Source organism: Plecotus auritus, assembly GCF_963455305.1.
Source record: "Plecotus auritus genome assembly, chromosome: 9".
Taxonomy (NCBI): Eukaryota; Metazoa; Chordata; class Mammalia; order Chiroptera; family Vespertilionidae; genus Plecotus; species Plecotus auritus.
Window position 1 is genome coordinate 108,200,099 of NC_137783.1, and position 17,857 is coordinate 108,217,955.

At 37.3% G+C, this 17,857-nt stretch overlaps 1 protein-coding gene across 10 annotated transcripts in view; it reads right to left on the bottom strand.

Annotated features, from left to right (window-relative positions):
* Positions 1-515: 515 nt before the first annotated feature.
* Positions 516-17,857, bottom strand: part of EMSY (EMSY transcriptional repressor, BRCA2 interacting) — a 79,021-nt gene continuing 61,679 nt past the window's right edge. For 5 of the 10 annotated variants that reach the window (XM_080642999.1, XM_080642998.1, XM_080642997.1 and 2 more), the window contains 6 exons: positions 15,359-15,523; positions 13,481-13,636; positions 9,275-9,426; positions 6,768-7,331; positions 5,317-5,817; positions 516-2,557 (listed from right to left, as the gene is read on the bottom strand). In XM_080642999.1, the coding sequence (XP_080499125.1) occupies positions 2,363-2,557; positions 5,317-5,817; positions 6,768-7,331; positions 9,275-9,426; positions 13,481-13,636; positions 15,359-15,523 (1,733 nt within the window). In that variant the 3' untranslated portion in view covers positions 516-2,362. The remainder of the gene's footprint in view (positions 2,558-5,316; positions 5,818-6,767; positions 7,332-9,274; positions 9,427-13,480; positions 13,637-15,358; positions 15,524-17,857) is intronic. The other 5 variants (XM_080643001.1, XM_080643000.1, XM_080642995.1 and 2 more) reach the window with 3 other exon arrangements.

Below are 17,857 nucleotides of genomic sequence, written 5' to 3' on the forward strand. Positions count from 1 at the left end.
GCCTATCAATGATTCTCATCATTGATATTTCTCTCTTTCCCTCTCCCTTCCTCTCTGAAATCAATAAAAATATATTTTAAAAAATAAAAAATGAAAGGACGCCTGGAGATACACATATAGTGTCACCATACACTTAATCAAGAAACCTGTTTCTTATTTCCTCCTTCCTTTAGCCCTCACATTCACTTCATCAGCAGGAAGTCCTGTTTATAAACTCCATACGGGTAGAATTTTCTGTTTATTCGGTATAGTATCCCTGGTGGCTTAGAATAGGACCTGGCACACATGAGATGCTTAATTAATATTTTTTTGAATAAAAGAATTCATGTTGCCCTTGAAAATACCACCTTTAAGAGAAAACAATTTTAAAACTCTCATTTGAGAATTTGTTAATATGTGCACTAATTTTTAAAAAATGTAGACTATGGAAGTTTCATTTGCCATTCCAGTTGCTGAAACACATTAAAGCTAAATTCTCAAAGGGAGACAGGTATGCTTTGCTGCCAGAATATATATAGAAGTAGAATGTAATAATTTTATTCAAGTTTGTTCTTGTTACCTGATCCACAAATATTTAAAAGATATTTTATTTTATAAAAAATTACACCTGCAAATAATGAATTGACCATAACAGAGGGCTTAACTTGGAATACAGGATATTCTGAGGGGGCCTATAAACCCCTAAAATTATATGCAAAATCTAACATGTATATTGGCATGTGTATCTTTTTGGTGAGAGAGTTCATAGCTTAATCAGATTTTCAAAGAAGTCTATGACCCGAGAGGTTAAAAAAATTACTTAACTATAAACAGTCACAAAGTCTTTTAAACATGAATTTGTACAATAAAATAACATCCAACAGCTCCATCTATGGGTAGGTCATCATCACCTAACAGAAATAATGACAACTACCAGAGATCAGTGCATCTTATGAATGCTTGTGTTTAAATCATGTCACTCTAGTGGGAATTTATTAACTATAGTATCACAGTTTTTCTTTCCAGATATAGATGCAAAAATTAGGAGACTGCTGATGAATTCTACTTACAGTACTTCAGCACCAAAAAATTGGGCAGTTATGCTGATATATGTATGTACAGTTCAACATTTGTCAGTCTTAAAACGCTCATTTATAGTGAAATCTATATAAAACCGTTAAAAACATTTCTATTTACATTTTTTAAAAATGAAAAGTATAATTTCCTTTGCCACAACTTGTCAAAACTGCCTTATCCTCCCACCCTCTTACCCCTCACTCTACTTGCGACAGTGGTCACAAGACCCAAACATATTGCTTAAACAAACTATGTCCTAAAAAGGTAGAATGCTTAAAAACATTACATTTAGAACTGTAAATGAACCTTTTATACATTTCAAAGGGGGTTAAACAAAAGTATGTAAAAGATTTTTCAAAGTCTCAGTCCAACATGAATGTGCAATTTCAATGTAAAGATAGCAACATATGAACAATTTGTTTTCCTGAACATAACTGAACATTTCCTTTGGGTCAGAAAATGTTTCTTTTTCCTCTGCTTCACAATGAAACATTTTCTTGTAAGTTTTCTTAAAGTGGGGAGAGGGGAGGTGGAAATGTAGGCAATCCTGGTTCACAGGAAATTTGTCAGAAGGAATATAGTCTGCTTTAAAATGTTTACATTTAAATAAATAGAAGGCAAGTGTGCTGGCCAGGAGCACAAAGGAACAACAACACAATAAATTAGCATACAATTGGTGAGAATGTACAAACCACCAAAAAAGCACTTCCCACTGTTTAGGGATCTGATTTTTCATCATCCAACAAGGACTCTTTAATGCCAGTATTTTTCTAGTTATTTTATAAACTATGATCTGAGCAAATGTAAAATGTTGAATTGGTTAATTCAACCCTTCCAGGGATTTGCAAAAACATACAAGATTAAAGGGGGGAAAAACTGTTCCTGTCACACTGTTTCAAAGTACAAACTATTCACATTCTCTTTTTTTGATGGTGTTTTGCTCAGTAGAAGCCAGCAGAGGAACATTCACAGAAAAAAAGTCTCTTTCCACTGCAAGGCAAACTTTTCCATCAGCCACGGTCCAACAGAGGAAGAATATCAGGTCTCCTGCCCTGTAGATGTGCATCTCTTTTTCTTTTTTTTTTTTTTTCCTTTTTTCTTTCTTTTCTCTTTTTTAAAAGTACATTCCCTGTTTTATTTTGCTTTAAAATGCTTCTCCTGCAGCAATTCTTGTTGAAACACTGCTGCTGCGGGATCTACAGCCTAAGCATGGGCAAAGTGCTCTCTTTACACATCAAAATACAAGGGCTTCCCTGGACCCTTGGTAACCAAGTAGGTTTTAAAGTGCACTCCTGTGTCCGAAACACTAGGATCGTTCAGCAGAACTCTGAGAGGGACTGGGCTCAGTTCCATCCTCTGTGCTACTGTCTATGTCCTGCTCCATTGCTGTTTCATCGTCATCCAACTGCTGACTGGTGAAGTTGTTTAGCTCAAGGAGCCCGCTGGGCTCTACTACCACATTGGAGCTGGAGTGACAAGGAATAGCATACTGGGGAATGGCCTGGAAGAGAAGACACAGGAGAAAAGCTTTATGGAAAGAAAAGGTAATAGAAAGATTATCCAACAACCCTAAAGAAGGAAAAAGGAGTCTGACATTTATTAGACAATTACTACACGCTGGACACTGTGCTGGGTACTTTCACATGATATTCTACTAAATCCCCATAGTAACACTATAAGGAAAATACTATTCCCATTTTACAAATGAGGAAACTAAGAGGGTCAGTGACTTAATCAACGTCACAAAGTTGGTCAGGGTTAATGTCAGGATTCAAAGCCAAGTCCTATTAAACTCAAAGTAATCCTTCTACTCTTTGACGGTTCCTCTTCTAACAAAGGAGGATGAAAGCTGTGCCTAATTCAAGAGACAGACTTTGAAGGACATTTTCATTTGATCATTAAGCACATTTTAAATGTAAATGTAGTCAGATTTTTTGTTTGCCCCCCCCCCACACACCCACTTTTCACATAGCTAATCCTTGTGAAAAAGTCTCAGAGTCAGGAGATCAGGATTTTTTGTTCAGCTTTGGCTCTAACTGTAGACCTCTGAAAAAATCACTTCACTTCCTTGAGCTTTTATACAAAAACTTTTATACAAAAGTTTGCTTTTGTGTAAAATAAGATAGTTGAAGAAGATATATTCTAAAGATCCTTAGTTTTAAAATTCTATGAATTCCACATATATAGACTCTTTCAGGATAGTAGATATATTCTATCTTGTTTACTACTCTATTATCAGCACCTAGCACAGTGCCTGGAACACAGTTAAATAATACATGTGGAATGAATGAACAAACGAATGAATGAATGAATAAACGAACTATACATTACTAACTCTGTCTACAAAGAATCATGCTTTTCATTCAAAGCATTTACTATCTGCAGACTTCCTTCACTCATCCCCATAGGTATTTTTCCAAATCAGTAAAATCAGTATGTACTTCAGGTCAAAGCTAAGTATAACTAATAAGATCTGAAAATGTTCTAGCAATGCATTAATGATAATTATAATAACATGAGCTATTTTTATTGAATCTAACAGACACTTGACCAGCTGCTTTATATACATCTTCTGACCTAATTCTCAAAACAACACTGTGAAGCAAATGTCATTGTTTCCATTTCATAGATGATAAAACTGAGATTAACTTTGTTGCTCAAAACCAAAATGCTGACAAGGAGTACAGGTGAGATTCAAATCTAGGTATTTCTGACTCCAAAACTTGCTTCTTAATCACTATGCTGCTCTTCCCTCTGACCCAGCAATCTAGCACATGATACATGCTAAAAGTTAGCTGAGTATTCTGAAGAGAAACTATTAAATAGCTATTATCCTGATACATGCAATAGATTGCATTTTCACCCCTGTTCAGAAAGTGCAGAAAATAATTTCCAATTAAGCTATCCAAAATTATTTTCAATTTAGTGAGTATACCAATTTAACCCCCAAGGAGCTATAATAAATTTTAGTAAAAATAGTATTAACTACAATTTATTGGGCAATCACTGTGCCAGGTACTGTGCCAGGTGCTTCATCTCAATTTTATGTAATCCTTACATCAATCATGTAAAGTAGGCATACTTTAGTCCCGCTTTATTGATGAGGAGACTAAGATACAGTGAGGTTAAGTAAGTAGCCTTGCCCAAAGTCACACAGTGAATGGCAAAGCCAGGAAAACATTCCTTTTTCACTACACCTCTTCAGAGAAAAACAACAACAAATCCCTTTGTCAAAGATTATTTAATTCACTAACTTTTGTTTTTTAATAGGGGGGAAAACAAGATATTTAAATAATTCATTGGCCAGTTCAATTTGCCTTTAAGCATTTTCCCCAAAGTTAATTATATCATATTTGGATTAATACTGGTTAATTTGCATTCTCTCAGAGCTTGGCATCATGGAAAAGGAAGTTTACCACAGGAACTGCCAAGTATGAATCTACAGTAAAATCCTAGACTATTCACATTTCATAAATCTAAAAATTCTCAATTAACTAAAATTGTTGCTCTGATACCTTCTGAGACAAGTATCAGTTTATCAAAAAATGACAACTGTCAAACAGCCTGGTACTCTGCAAGGGGAGAGGGAATAAAACACAATTCCTAAGGACTAGTCCAAACCAAATCTTGGCCTATTATGCATGATGAAAGATGAGTTTAGAATGAAGAGAATGTGAGACTCATGTTCACTAGCCTCTACTTACCAAGACAGGGCAGTAACCATAATGAGATTTTTCAATAATAATGATTGAAATAAAAAGCAAAGCTTTACGGTTAATCCCAAGTTAGATATAAAGTTAAATTACTTAGAAAATTTTCTTACTTGTTTCTCCAGACATTTCAGTTAGTTAAGTTTTTATTATCCTAAAAACCATAAATTTGGATCAAGATCAAAAACTGTATTTCCAAGGAAAGATTAGGGAGTCCAAAATTGACCCTAGGAAGTTGCCAATCTTCAGGGGTGACCTACTGAATTTAACATTTTGAAGTGTGACCTGCTTAAATCAAGCTGACATATGGGCTCAGGGCCCTTGACTGTCTCTAAGGTGTGCTGTCTGACAATGTCCATCAATTTTCTGGGATTCACTTACAAAAAATTAGTATAAAATTGTATATTTGAATAAGTATTAAACCAAATTTGTCAAACACCATCTCAAGGTAATCTGTCTTTGGTTTGACTTTTTCTGTGATATCCCAAAATCCACCAAACCCACCACCCCCAAGGTGCCCAAGAGTTCTCATGTTCTTTCCAATTCTTACCTGGATGATAATTTCTGCTGGGCTCTCTTCAGCTTTCTTTTGGCCTACATTCTGAATATGCATGAACTGGCCTGTTGTAGGCATTCCTGCTGCATCGATTTTCCTTGTTGTTAGGGGAGGACCAGCAGCAGATGGACTTGAACAGGACTCTCTACATTTCTGTTGCTGGGGAGTGCAATTCGCCATCCCTGCCACCACCACATGGGTGGAGGATGATGATCCTGCTTCACCAGCGAGCATACTAGTGGCAAGAGCCTTCTTTGGGGAATCCACTACCATATGCTCTACATTTGTATCAATCTGAGCTTCCATCAAAGACATTTTCAAAATGTCTGACACTGCTGTCTTCTCAGAGGCCTGAATGGGAGATATGCTTGTAACAGGTGATGTCAGCTTAGGCACAGAACTGCCACCAGTTATCTTTGTAACTGTGGGTGGCTGGCGCCCCTCAAAAGTTATCTTTGTAACAGAGGATCCTTGGGTTATAATTGGCTGCTCCACCTGAAAACAAATTGGGGTTGTGTGTGTTACAGCTACATCTTTTTGAAAATCTATCAAACACCCCAGACAATATGGCAAAAGAAACATTTGTGAGGTATACTAGGAAGACATTTTGAAGCTTGGTGTTTCGATAAGAGGGCTGGTAGGGAAGAAACTGGCTACTCGTACAGAACCTAGGGAAAGAGGAGGGGTCAAAAGTTCAGCCAGCCAAAGTTCATAGCAAATTAAAGGGGGAAAAGTTACAGCAGTCTTGTTTTCCTTTAAGATTTATACTCCCACACAGTATACCTTTAATCTGTCTCAAATTATTTCATATAATCTTTGGCTTTTTAAAATAAAAAGGTTTTTTTAAATCTTTTGCTTCAAAATACATTTACACAAACATATTCTATATATTTATGTATTTATAATTTACACATACACACGTCACTCCAAAGCCACTGACTTTCCTGAAAATAGTTTTTCTTTCAACTATCCAGAGATAATTTCTCTGCAATCTAGAAGATAATTTATTAACTAGATGGTGATGATGCAAACTACAAAGGAAGACGTTCAATGAAGCGCCTTAAAAGACTATAGTTTACTTAGCATTACTGTCACAGAAATAAGAGTTTACAGGCATAGAAATAAATATTTTATACCTAAACAAATAGAAATAATTTAGGGATATCGCTTCTATGCACTGTTGATCAATGCTGAAGTGATTTCATTAAAAAATGCCTGGAAAATCAACTTCCGAGTGCTATAATTTTTTCCCCTTCCTATATTAATGATGTGCATTTCTTCCCTAATGTCAACCTTCTGATGGGGTAAACTAACACCAGCATAATGAGGCTTTCGAGTTTCCTCTTGCCAGGAGAAAGCACAGCTAATCATGATAGGGTTATGACAGTTTCATTTTTTCTGTGAACAGAGAAGTTTAACTTTGCATGCTATCAATATTCCGTTACCTGGCTTGCCGGCTGTTTCTCTGACGAGGCTGGGAGCGCCATTTGGCTCTGGGGGGTTTGGGGTTGCACGTAGATTTTTGGTTGGTTCGGAGCCTGCTGCAGTTTAGGGAGCTGCTGTGTGGTTTTCACGGCAAGCACCTGAACTACAGTTTGCGGGGGCTGTGCCATTAAGGTAGGAAGCTGCCTGTCTTTGGCCACAATAGGATGCTGTGTGTGCTGTACATCTGGCTTGGGCTGTGCTTGTTCTTGCTGGAGAGGGGTGAGTTTTTGATGCCTGATGGAAAGCTGGGGCATTTGCGGGAGTTTGTGCTGGAGCTGGTCTGCCTGTAGGTGGATGGTCTGCTTCTGTTTAGTCTGGAAGCACTGCAGAGTTTTCACTTGCAGCTGAGTCTGTTCCAGCTGGGGCTGGCTAAGTTTCTGCTGTTTAGCAGACTGTGACTGAGGCAGGGCAGATCGGTAAAACAGACCTGTCTGAGGGTCTAAAGTGTCCATCTCTTCAACCTCACCCTCCTCAGTTCCAAGTTCCTCGCTGTGTTTGGTAAAAGCAGTGTGGCTGCTTAATGCCTAAGTAAAAAAGGCACAAAGTAAGAATGAAATAAGAAAAACACCTATAATGCTACATTTTCCTCAAATTGGAAACGACTGTTATGAGATTCATGCAAAAATTATCAGAGGGAAGAGCCTAAAAAGACCAAGAAACCTCGAGATTTCCAAATCTAAAGGGGGCTTTACATTGAGACTCCTGTAATTTCAACTCTCAGACATTAAGTACTGTAAAAACTATTCTAATCACTTCTACTAGTATCAGAAAAATTTGAGAGGGTCCGAACTTATGGGTAAGAAGAATAAGGTTGCTCTGCAAGCACCGCCCAACACAGGAAAAAAAAGAAAAGGCTGCCCTGGCTAAAGAAACAGCTCTCAAGACTGGTAATCAGAGATGCTAACCATACAAAGATGTAGCAACCCAGGAGTGAGGCGTCCGGAGAAAAGCCAAGGTTCAGAGAAGCCTACTTTGGCTGTGTGCATGCCCAACACTGTCCAGAACAGTGGTCGCCAACTGGTGGTCTGCGAGGTCCAAAAGGTTGGCGACCGCTGGTCCAGAAGGTAAGAATTGTTGCCTGAGGACATGCCCATCCCAGTCCCACAAAGGGCCTCTCTGCTCAGAGTGGAGATGGTTTATCAGGCTTCACAAAGGTCTGCGGAACCACCCTCTGCACTAGCCCTCCTCACCTCACCCCTTTGCTCAGATTCTAGGCCCACCAGGCAACAGCTTCCCAGAGACCTGGCTCCCTGGAGAGAAGGAGGGGGAGGGGACAAGAGCACTTCTGTCAGTGGAAAGGGAGATTGTCTGGTGTTGGTTATAATAGTGTTAGGAGGAGCATCGATCTTGAGTGACATGATTGGGGCCAGCCTGTCTGACCTCTCTGGCTGTCTTGAGAAAGGTCGATGTCAGTACTGGCCAGAAGAGGGTCAGACTCCAGGCTGAGATCTGACACCTAGCAAAACCTCTGGCCATCTGACTTCCCTTAGTGACACCAATCCCATCCTTGTCATATGCTGTACCTCTATAAGATTCAATTAAAACCCTCCCCCCATCTCTTAACGAACTTACACCTACAGGTTTTTAATTCAACATTTTCTTCATTGCCGTTCAGGTAGTTTGCCTACTATTAGGGTCAACTGCTACCGGTAGTTGAGAGCTGGTGATTTATGTAAATACTTAAATGTGATTATCTATGATATCACTTTATAATAAAGGCAGGCTACTTTGAATTTAAATCCTGGCTCTTTCACCTAGGATAAGTTACTAAACTTCTGTAAGCATGCGTTTCCTCATTTGTAAGAGGGATAATACACCCATCTTACAGGATCATAGAATTAAACAAGTTAGTGCATTTAAAGCTCAAAGCACAGTATCCAACAAAAAAAATCAACTTATCAACATGTTTTCTTTCTCCCATTATCCTTGGTACCAGATTATCTGTTTTAATTAATTCATTCTCCCTGTTGAGTCTTTTCCTTCTTCATTGGTCATATAAAATTAAAAAAAAAAAAGGTCAAATATTTATTTACCTACTTATTCATAATGTTCCCATGAGGATTCATTATAAAATCAAAAAGTAAAACAAATAAGAAAAAAACACCTCAGTAACAAAAACCGAAACAAGCCAACTTCTATTTCATTTGAAATTTATCTCAGTGATAAATTCTTTCTTAACAATAAAAATCATAGAAGCAGCGACCAATTCTGATGTCATAAATTCATCTAGATAGCCCCACCCTTTCAAAATAGTAAGAGTTCAAAGAAAATCCAAGAATATTATTTCTTAATTACTTTCTGTTAAGACTTTCAATTCATTTCCTCTATTCACTCCTCACAGATGAAAGAAGTACATAAAACACTCTCTGATTCAGTTATTGCTCCTTTTACAAGAGGAGATGAAACTAAACCTCATTTCAGGCAAAATGCAGTAACAGAAGGTAGGAAGAAAAAGAAGAGGTACAACCTGCTGCATAATGTGGGTGATTGCTCCTGGGGAAGATGCTGGAATAGACTTCACCACCACTGAAGTCTGTGTTGCAGTCTGTGACTGAGCCACATGCTGGAGTAGTGTCCGCTGGGGCTGGGAGGGCTGTTGGGGCTGGGAGCGATGGCTGACTGAAAACAGAGGAAGTGATGATATTTCTCCAGAAACCACTACAGCATATGTAGCTAGTAGTCATTTTAAACAAATATATGTGATACTGCATCACAGAGAAAGTGTGAAGTGAACTAGGAGGCAGAAGACCAGAGTCTGCCCATCTATGAGCTGTGTGACTCTGAGAAAGTCACACCCTCCTATGAGTTGTACTCACTTTCTCCAGTGACCTTTATCCCACTAAATAAAATAATAACCAGTTTCTGTAATGGAATCCCAGATTAATTTCTTTAGGGATCGTAAGACAATACAAGTTTATTTAATCTCTTGACCCCAATTCCAAGTGCAACAAAAACCAGAAGCATCCACTCCTTTATGTTTATACTAGAGGCCCGGTGCATGAAATTTGTGAATGGGGGGAGGGGGGTTCCTCAGCCCGGCCTGCACCCTCTTGCAGTCCGGGATCCCTCGCTCCTTACTGCCCACCTGCTCGCTGCTCCTTACTGCTTGGCTTGCTGCTGCTTAGCACTGCTGCAGAGGAGGGAGAGGCTCCCGCCACCGCCACTGCGCTTGCCAGCCGTGAACCTGACTTCTGGCTGAGCGCACTGACCACCAGGGGACAGCTCCTGCGTTGAGTGTCTGCCCTGTGGTGGTCAGTGCACATCATAGCAACCGGTCATTCTGCCGCAATGGTCGCTTAGGCTTTTATTATATAGACTAGTGGCCTGATGCACGAATGAAGATTCGTGCAAGAATGGGCCTTCGCTCTGGCCGGAGCAACCTTTCCGCTCCGGCCCAGAGCCGCCTTTCTGCCTTCCCACGCTGCCCAGTGGCTGGGGTGGTGCGGAATGCCTGCGTCGTCACCATGGTGATGACGCAAGCATCCTGCCCTGTCCCCTCAGCACCTGTGTATGCAAATTAACCCGCCATCTTTGTTGGGTTGATTTGCATACTCACTCCTGATTGGCTGGTGGGCATCGTGAAGATACGGTCAATTAGCATGTTACTCTTTTATTAGGTAGCTAGCCTTACAGTTCTTAAAGCTATAAGAGGTCAAGATGATACTGCAGAGAGTGTCATCACTAAGAGTCACACCTGGATTCTGCCCCACTCTGCCACCAACCAACTGTGGGAATTTGAAGACATCATGTAAACTTTATTTAACTTCTGAAACTTAAGAGATTTTGTTTGTTTGATTTTTGTTTTTTAATGGGATAATAATAATTTGTTTCTACCTAGAAAAGGACCAAATAAAGTAATAGATTGAAAATATTTCTTAAATTGTTAAGTACTAAAATATAAAGTTAACAAAATAATAGAAAAATCAGTGTTCTTTCATCTTCTCTTAGCTCATCTGACACAAATAAGTAAGAGTATACATTGAAATAACCCCACTTCTTTTTCTTTCGCTACAAAGATCCCATGTAGTAAACTATCTATATTGATGCCAATCGATCATATTTTACCAGCCTGAATTTCAACATTTTAAACAGTATAAACATTCACTGCTTCTTATTCTACACAGCTTTAAACATGTTTATATTTACTGAGAAACCAACTTTCTGAATCAGGAACAGAGTAAAAAATTCTAGAAAATTAGCTAAGAATTTTGAGAATATGAAAACTCAATAATCCATGATTCTAATGCTCATATATATATTTTAAAATATATTTTTATTGATTTCAGAGAGGAAAGGAGAAGGAGAGAGATAGAAACATCAATGATGAGAGGGACTCATTGATCAGCTGCCTCCTGCACGCCCCCTACTGGGGATCAAGCCTGCAACCTGGGCATGTGCCTTTGACCTGAATCAAACCCGGGACCCTTCAGTCCGCAGGCCGACGCTCTATCCACTGGCCAAACCAGTGAGGTCTAATGCTCATATATCTTGATCTACAATTTCAAGTAGTAGTGGTTTCATACTTAGAAAAGTCATCAGTGGGGTATCTAAGTGTAAGATGATCACTACAAAAATCAAGGTAAAAATGCCATTTATGTGTAATAAGTACAGAACTTTAAAACTATCCAGTGAAATATAAACAAGCTTTATTTCTATAACACATTCTATCTATACTCAAAAACGCATTTTTCTGTTGTTGCTGTATGTACATACTAGTATGCCTACATCTGATATGAAAGATTATAGGCATCACCAGTCTTATTTTATAGATGTACTGTAGTATCAGTTTGCTTTATTTTTCATTTTAAATTATATGAATTAATAAAATCTTTCATTTGTGCTCAACCAAACTGGAAAAAAAAAGGAGTTGGCGTTTATATCAAAACAACTAATGAAATCTACAATATGACTGAATAAGAGAAAAATAAATCATATTAAAATTAATCAAGCAAGTTAATGAAATTTTTGATGAAAGCATCATAAAAAATGAAAGGTAATTTTAAAAAAAAGAAACTTCTGATGATATTATCAGATTATATAAAACATTTCTGCTGTCCATACTAATCTTTACACTTATTACTTTAATTTTTAAGAAATGAAATGAATTTAATAGAAGATCAACTAAAACCACTTAAAAATAATCTTTATTCAAATACTATAAATCTCTTCTCCAGAGTACAGGAAAGTTAAGACAGAACTAACACCCATTGCAGGATAATACAAGAGGCCAGGGCCATGAAACTGGCTTTGAAGTCAAAGAAAATGCTGCAGGTGATTGAGGATATTATTGGGAGGAGATTATGAAAGGAGGCCACAGAGTGAACATTGGAAAACAGCTTAACTGGGCCAAATAAATACCATAAAACAATCACTTACTTCTTTAAAGAACTCTTTTTTTTCCCAATGTCAAATTGTTTTTTTCTGAGAAAAAGTCCCACTATTCTGCAAAAAGAAAATCTCTCTTCCTTTCTTTTACTGATTGGAGCTTTCCTTTCCTCTACAAGATCAGAGTAGAGCGCATACATTGAAGTGGTTCTCCCCTAAAACAATCATCTTTTACCTTTGGTTATACAACAAATGGATGCATACCACTCACCTAGAAGGGGAAAAGCAACCTCTCTCCCCTCATCACTGCATTCTGAAAAGGATAAGTATGGGAAGAAATCATAGGTCTTTTCATCTATTTATGATAATCTAGTCTATACCAAGGTCAATACTGATTTCCCTAACATACTGCCCTCTGCTTTATTTAGCTTTCTGCTAAATATCTCTAAAGTACTAGTAAATGCTAGATGGCTTTCCATAATCTTTAAATGGATTTTCCATTTGGCAATTTTAACCCATTAGTCTTAATATCTTCTAAAATGATGCCAAAGAATTCCCTTTCTGCTTCAGTATTTACATCCTTCAAATATTTTTAACTTTATGTTCTCTTTTAATCACTGCTAAGGAATACTTAAGACAGGTGTTCTTTACATAGTGCTTCATAAGTCCTCTCTCCTAACCCTGAATTATTCACATTACTACTCTCTGAACTATTTCAAATCTCAAGGTAATGAAGTGTCCAAAATAGAAAGCAGTATTCCAGGTGTGGTTTCACTAGCATCTGAAAGAATCTATTATCTTTCCTGCTCCATTCTCTATATACGCCATCCAAAAATCTCATTAGTATTTTGCTTCCAGGCTATATTTTAAACAAATACCTAATTCACTTTCCACCAGAACTCCTAAGTATTTATAATAACTTAAAAATTTCCACATTTTTTTTCCTTTACATTAAAAAAGGGTTGGATTTTCTATCTTCTTTCTCCCTTGATCCACCTCTCCCCCTCCCCCAAAATTAAAAAGTTTGGATGCATAAAAATGTTTATTTCTAGATTAAAAAAAAAATATTTATCCTCTCTCTATAAGTGTCAGCCTATAGTCACAGATATTATTTATGGCCAACTTGCAGTTTTATATTACTTGCAAACTGTAGCAACCTATTATCTCCGCCCCCCACCCCCCCAGCCAGTTGTAAGAGTAAATCCCAAGAACAAAGTGAATTTGCTCTCAGAGCAAACTGAAAGAGATCTGGAAATGTAAAAAATATATTCTCCCCCAAACAACCACCCTATGAAATGCAGAAAGGTAGCTCTCCTATCTTAATACTACTTTTCAAAAGGACACCTACCAGTAGTGATGTATTCAGCAACTAGTTCTGACTCTACTACAGCAATTGATGGACTCTCCGGAGAATGTCTCTTTTCCTGGGTCATCTGAATAGGCACTGCCATTTGACTCAAGTCAATAGTAGGTTGTCTTGGTTTAGATTCCAATTTTTCCTTTACTGCATAAAAAAGTCAGGGGAAAAGTTAACTTTTATTACAAACAAGTACCAAAACCAGAGTTGTCCATGGGAATAACGAACCAGACCTCTGGGGTGCCACACTGGCAGTGACTAAGGAGACAATGAGTTGAAAAGGAAAAATCAGACTGCTATGCAAGGGTATAGAGTCCACAACTTGTGCAATCATACCCAAAAGCCTAGCAAAAAGGACTCATATGCAATCAGAGTAAAATCCCCCCTATTATCATTAGGCCAGACAACTGGTTCTGTTTCCCTTATACACATTTCCATTAGAACATTTTCTTTAGCCTTCTGCAAGGTAGTCCCTGGTATCCTTGAGTTCACCAACCTGAAAACCAAGGGTGAATAAGCAGTACAAAGCATGATTTCCACTCAGGCACACCTACCCTGAATAACACAACTCAGTGATCAGTTTAATTTGTTCTATTAAAATTTTAAGATAATCTCTAAAGAAATATTATAATGGTTTCAGTGACTTTTAAAAAATAAAAATTTTCAACATTAGAAAAAATGGCTTCTGTGTTCCTGCAAAAAAAATGTCTTCTGGAATAGTCTGGAATCAGGAATGGTTTCCGTGGACAGATTTATTTTTCTATCTTAACACTTTTTCCACAGAATCTACTCAGTTTCTACCTTCTTATAAGGCATTAATGAAAATGGCTGAGTATGTAAAAAACAAGGAGCTGAGGAAATAAATGACTAAGGCTAAAAATAGTATCAATATTTAAAAATGTTAACTGAAGACTTACATTAAAGACTAGTATTCTTGGGGTAGTGTAGAGTGGATGTCACAACAAAGAGTAGTAACCAATAATCAAGTCCACTGAATGATCATTCAGATTATTCCCACAAAGCATATAATGTGACAAAATCAAGATAATCATTTAAACAAAGAAAACAAAACAAAACCAAAAGAATACAAAAGTCACCCTATAAGTAGAGAGGACATTGAACTAGGAATCAAGACATTGAATCTCGCTCTGCCACTAACCAACTGGGCAACCTCTCTAGGTTTCAGTTTACTTATCCATAAAATGAAAGGGTTGGATGAGATCATTGCTAAGGTCCCTTAAATACTCTGACAATCTTTGACCTATTATAATAGAGAGGTCAGTATTTATAACACAGGTTTTGCCTAGTTTGTTGAAGATATTTAGTAACTAGAAATACTGACAGAATCTTGTGAGGATAGCTTTGCATGAAAGTTCAAGTAAGTAAATTATACAAGGAAACATGAAGATAAAATTAAAACAAATCAGAATGCTAGAAAGGGCCATTAATGGTATTTTATGAACATAAAACTGTCCCACCAATATCAAGGAGGATGACAGGGGCCCTTCAAACTGCCTCCTACTATTCTTGAATAGAGCTGGTTAACTGTATCTATCTTTCCACTTAGAAGTAACAGACCTACTCCTTTCTGGTAACAAGAGCAACAGGATTGTCCACTTAAGTCAGGAGACAGAGAAGAAAGAGCTCTGCCATTTTTTTCTACCTTTCTACTGACTATATCTATCCTTCAGTACTCCTGTGCACATCTTAATGAACTGACAAGTAAGCAGACTGCACCAATGATTATAGACAAGTCCAGAGGGGGGAAATGTGCTCAAATAACAAAGAAAATAGAACAGTGGTAGTATTTTAGCACAACCCATCTCTAGAGAAAACATGCTTCATTCAGTTGAGCATGTGAGTTCATACCTGTTGTCTGTTGGAGTTCTAACAGAGCTTTGATTGTTGAAGTAGCTGATTGTGATTCACTGGATACATCCTGATAAATTATGGTGGGGCTAGTCTCCATTGCAATCTCATGTTCTGACCAATCCTGACGCCGGGAAGCAATTACATGAACTACAGGCTGGGAATCTGTTTTATATTAGTTAAAAAAAAACAAACCCTATAAACAAAGTTTCTCTTAAAAAAAAAAAAAACAATTAGCTTTTTAAAAATCTTTGTATTTATTGTAAACTTCATGCTTTATCTCCCCAAGAAGACTTGTAAGCCCCCAGAGGGCAAATGTCTTTCATGTCTGTATTCACATAATCATTCATTCATTAACTGAACAAACTGGGCACCTATGTGCCAGAGTCTATATTTGGCATTGAGGATACAAAGAAGCTCACAGAATAATCAGAGGATTCTCAAGAAGCACACAATCTGGTTGGGGAGACAGACATGTAAAAAAGACAAGTTACAATTCAATGTGGTAACTGCTGTAATAAATAGGTGTGTACTTGTGTAAGTGGGTATATATTTATGTAAGAACAAAATGCTATAGGAGTCTTATTTTCCCAAATGCAGCTGAAAATGTGCTCTGTATTACAACCTCAACATTCAGTCAACACTCACTGGATGACTGATTTACTGAAAGGAAATCTTGTCCACTGACAACAGGACTGGATAGATAATTTAGAAGCAACCTGATATAATAGGACACATATAACATTTGGAATTCAACATCTGAGGTTACAGCCTCACCTCTATCAATTATTAGCAAGTTGGTTCTTTGGATCTTAGTATCATTATTTAATTATGGCAACTATAAAATCACCTCTCTACCTCACAGAATTTCTGAGGATCTGAGGATATAAGGAAATCATACATGTAAAAGAGCTTTGTAAACTATGAAGGGCAATAGAAATATTGTTGTGGTAGTGGTGCCCTGAAAGTCCTCAATTCTAAGACTTTTTGATAGTTTCAAATTAAATTACACCCTACTTCAGGGTTTATTATATTCATGCTATACCGGTATGCATGTAAACACTAAATGTGCATCAAATCGAGCAACAAATTATTTATGAATTTGCCATCTACAGAATAAGCAGATTGGACTAGACTACTTTTAAGTTCCTAAACTCCTTTGTCCAAGACACCACACAGAAAATTATTCAGGGTATATAAAGGCATGATCCCTACTCCCAAGTTTGGATTATAATGAAAGAGACATAAAATAAAGATATACATATAGCTTTGTATTTTGGGGTAAAATCAAATGATGAGGGCAAATAAGATGAATACATAGAAAGAAAAAGTCTGCTTTGAATTGGAATGGTCAGTGAAAGCATCACAGAATAATAAAAAGAATTCATGTAGCCCCCCAAACAAGAATAAATGCAACCTAAGTTTGGCCTTCTATGAATCTTATATTTTTGAAAACCACAAAATTGTCCCAAAAGGTTGAGGGAGGGGAAACAACTCTTTAAAAAAGAGAGAGAAAGATAAAAACAAAAATAAACCAGTACAGTAGGTCCTCAGGTTACGTCGGAGATCCGTTTGTACGGCTTGACGTAACATGATTTTCGCCCTAAGTTGGAACCCACTACATAAGCACCTACGTCACTCACATGGAGCACATACATAGCAGTAATGAAATGAAACAGTAAAAAAAATTTAAAAGAAAGATAACAATTCCTGAACTTTACTTGTGGTAAATAAATAATAAAAAACATAAAGCACATATGTACATATGTCAAAATGACGAAACTTTTTTTTAATAAATAAATGGGAGATGGCGACGTAACCACTAAACGACGTACGTAACCCAAGGATTGCCTGTAGTCTTCCCAGAGAAAACAAAATCAGTATACAATAAATCTGGAATTTTTAATTAACATTAATAAGTTATTATACACACACACACACCCCCAAGTGGGTAGGACCATAAGGCACATGAAGGATGTATAACATCCATTAAACTTCCTCCAAAATCTAGAAAATTAAAGGATACTATCCTGGAATACCAAATGCTATGTGAAGCATATAACAATTTTTCTTTACTCATTCAAAGTAGATATATAGAACTTAAACTTAAGAGAATTATATTAGAGAACCATTCTTTTTATATAACCTAAGTTCTCAAATTTAAAAAATTCCATTGATGATATACCCCTTGATTGGGTGAGAGGATCTAAAGGCAAAGAATGACTTGGCAACTCCACTCCATATACATCGATTATCTAGAAGAAAGCAAGGACTGCATTTGTAGAGGGATATGGTAGAGACTAGAAAAGGAACACAAATTTCCACATGGGAACACCTATCAGAGACATCACCACAAATAACATCATCCCATAGAGACTGGGGAGATTGCTCACTCTCTGCCCATACTCAGAAAGAGTAGCTGACCATCACAAAGTATTACTAAAACAACCCCAACATCTATGACACAGAATGAGAGAGTGAACTTAGATGTGAAAACCA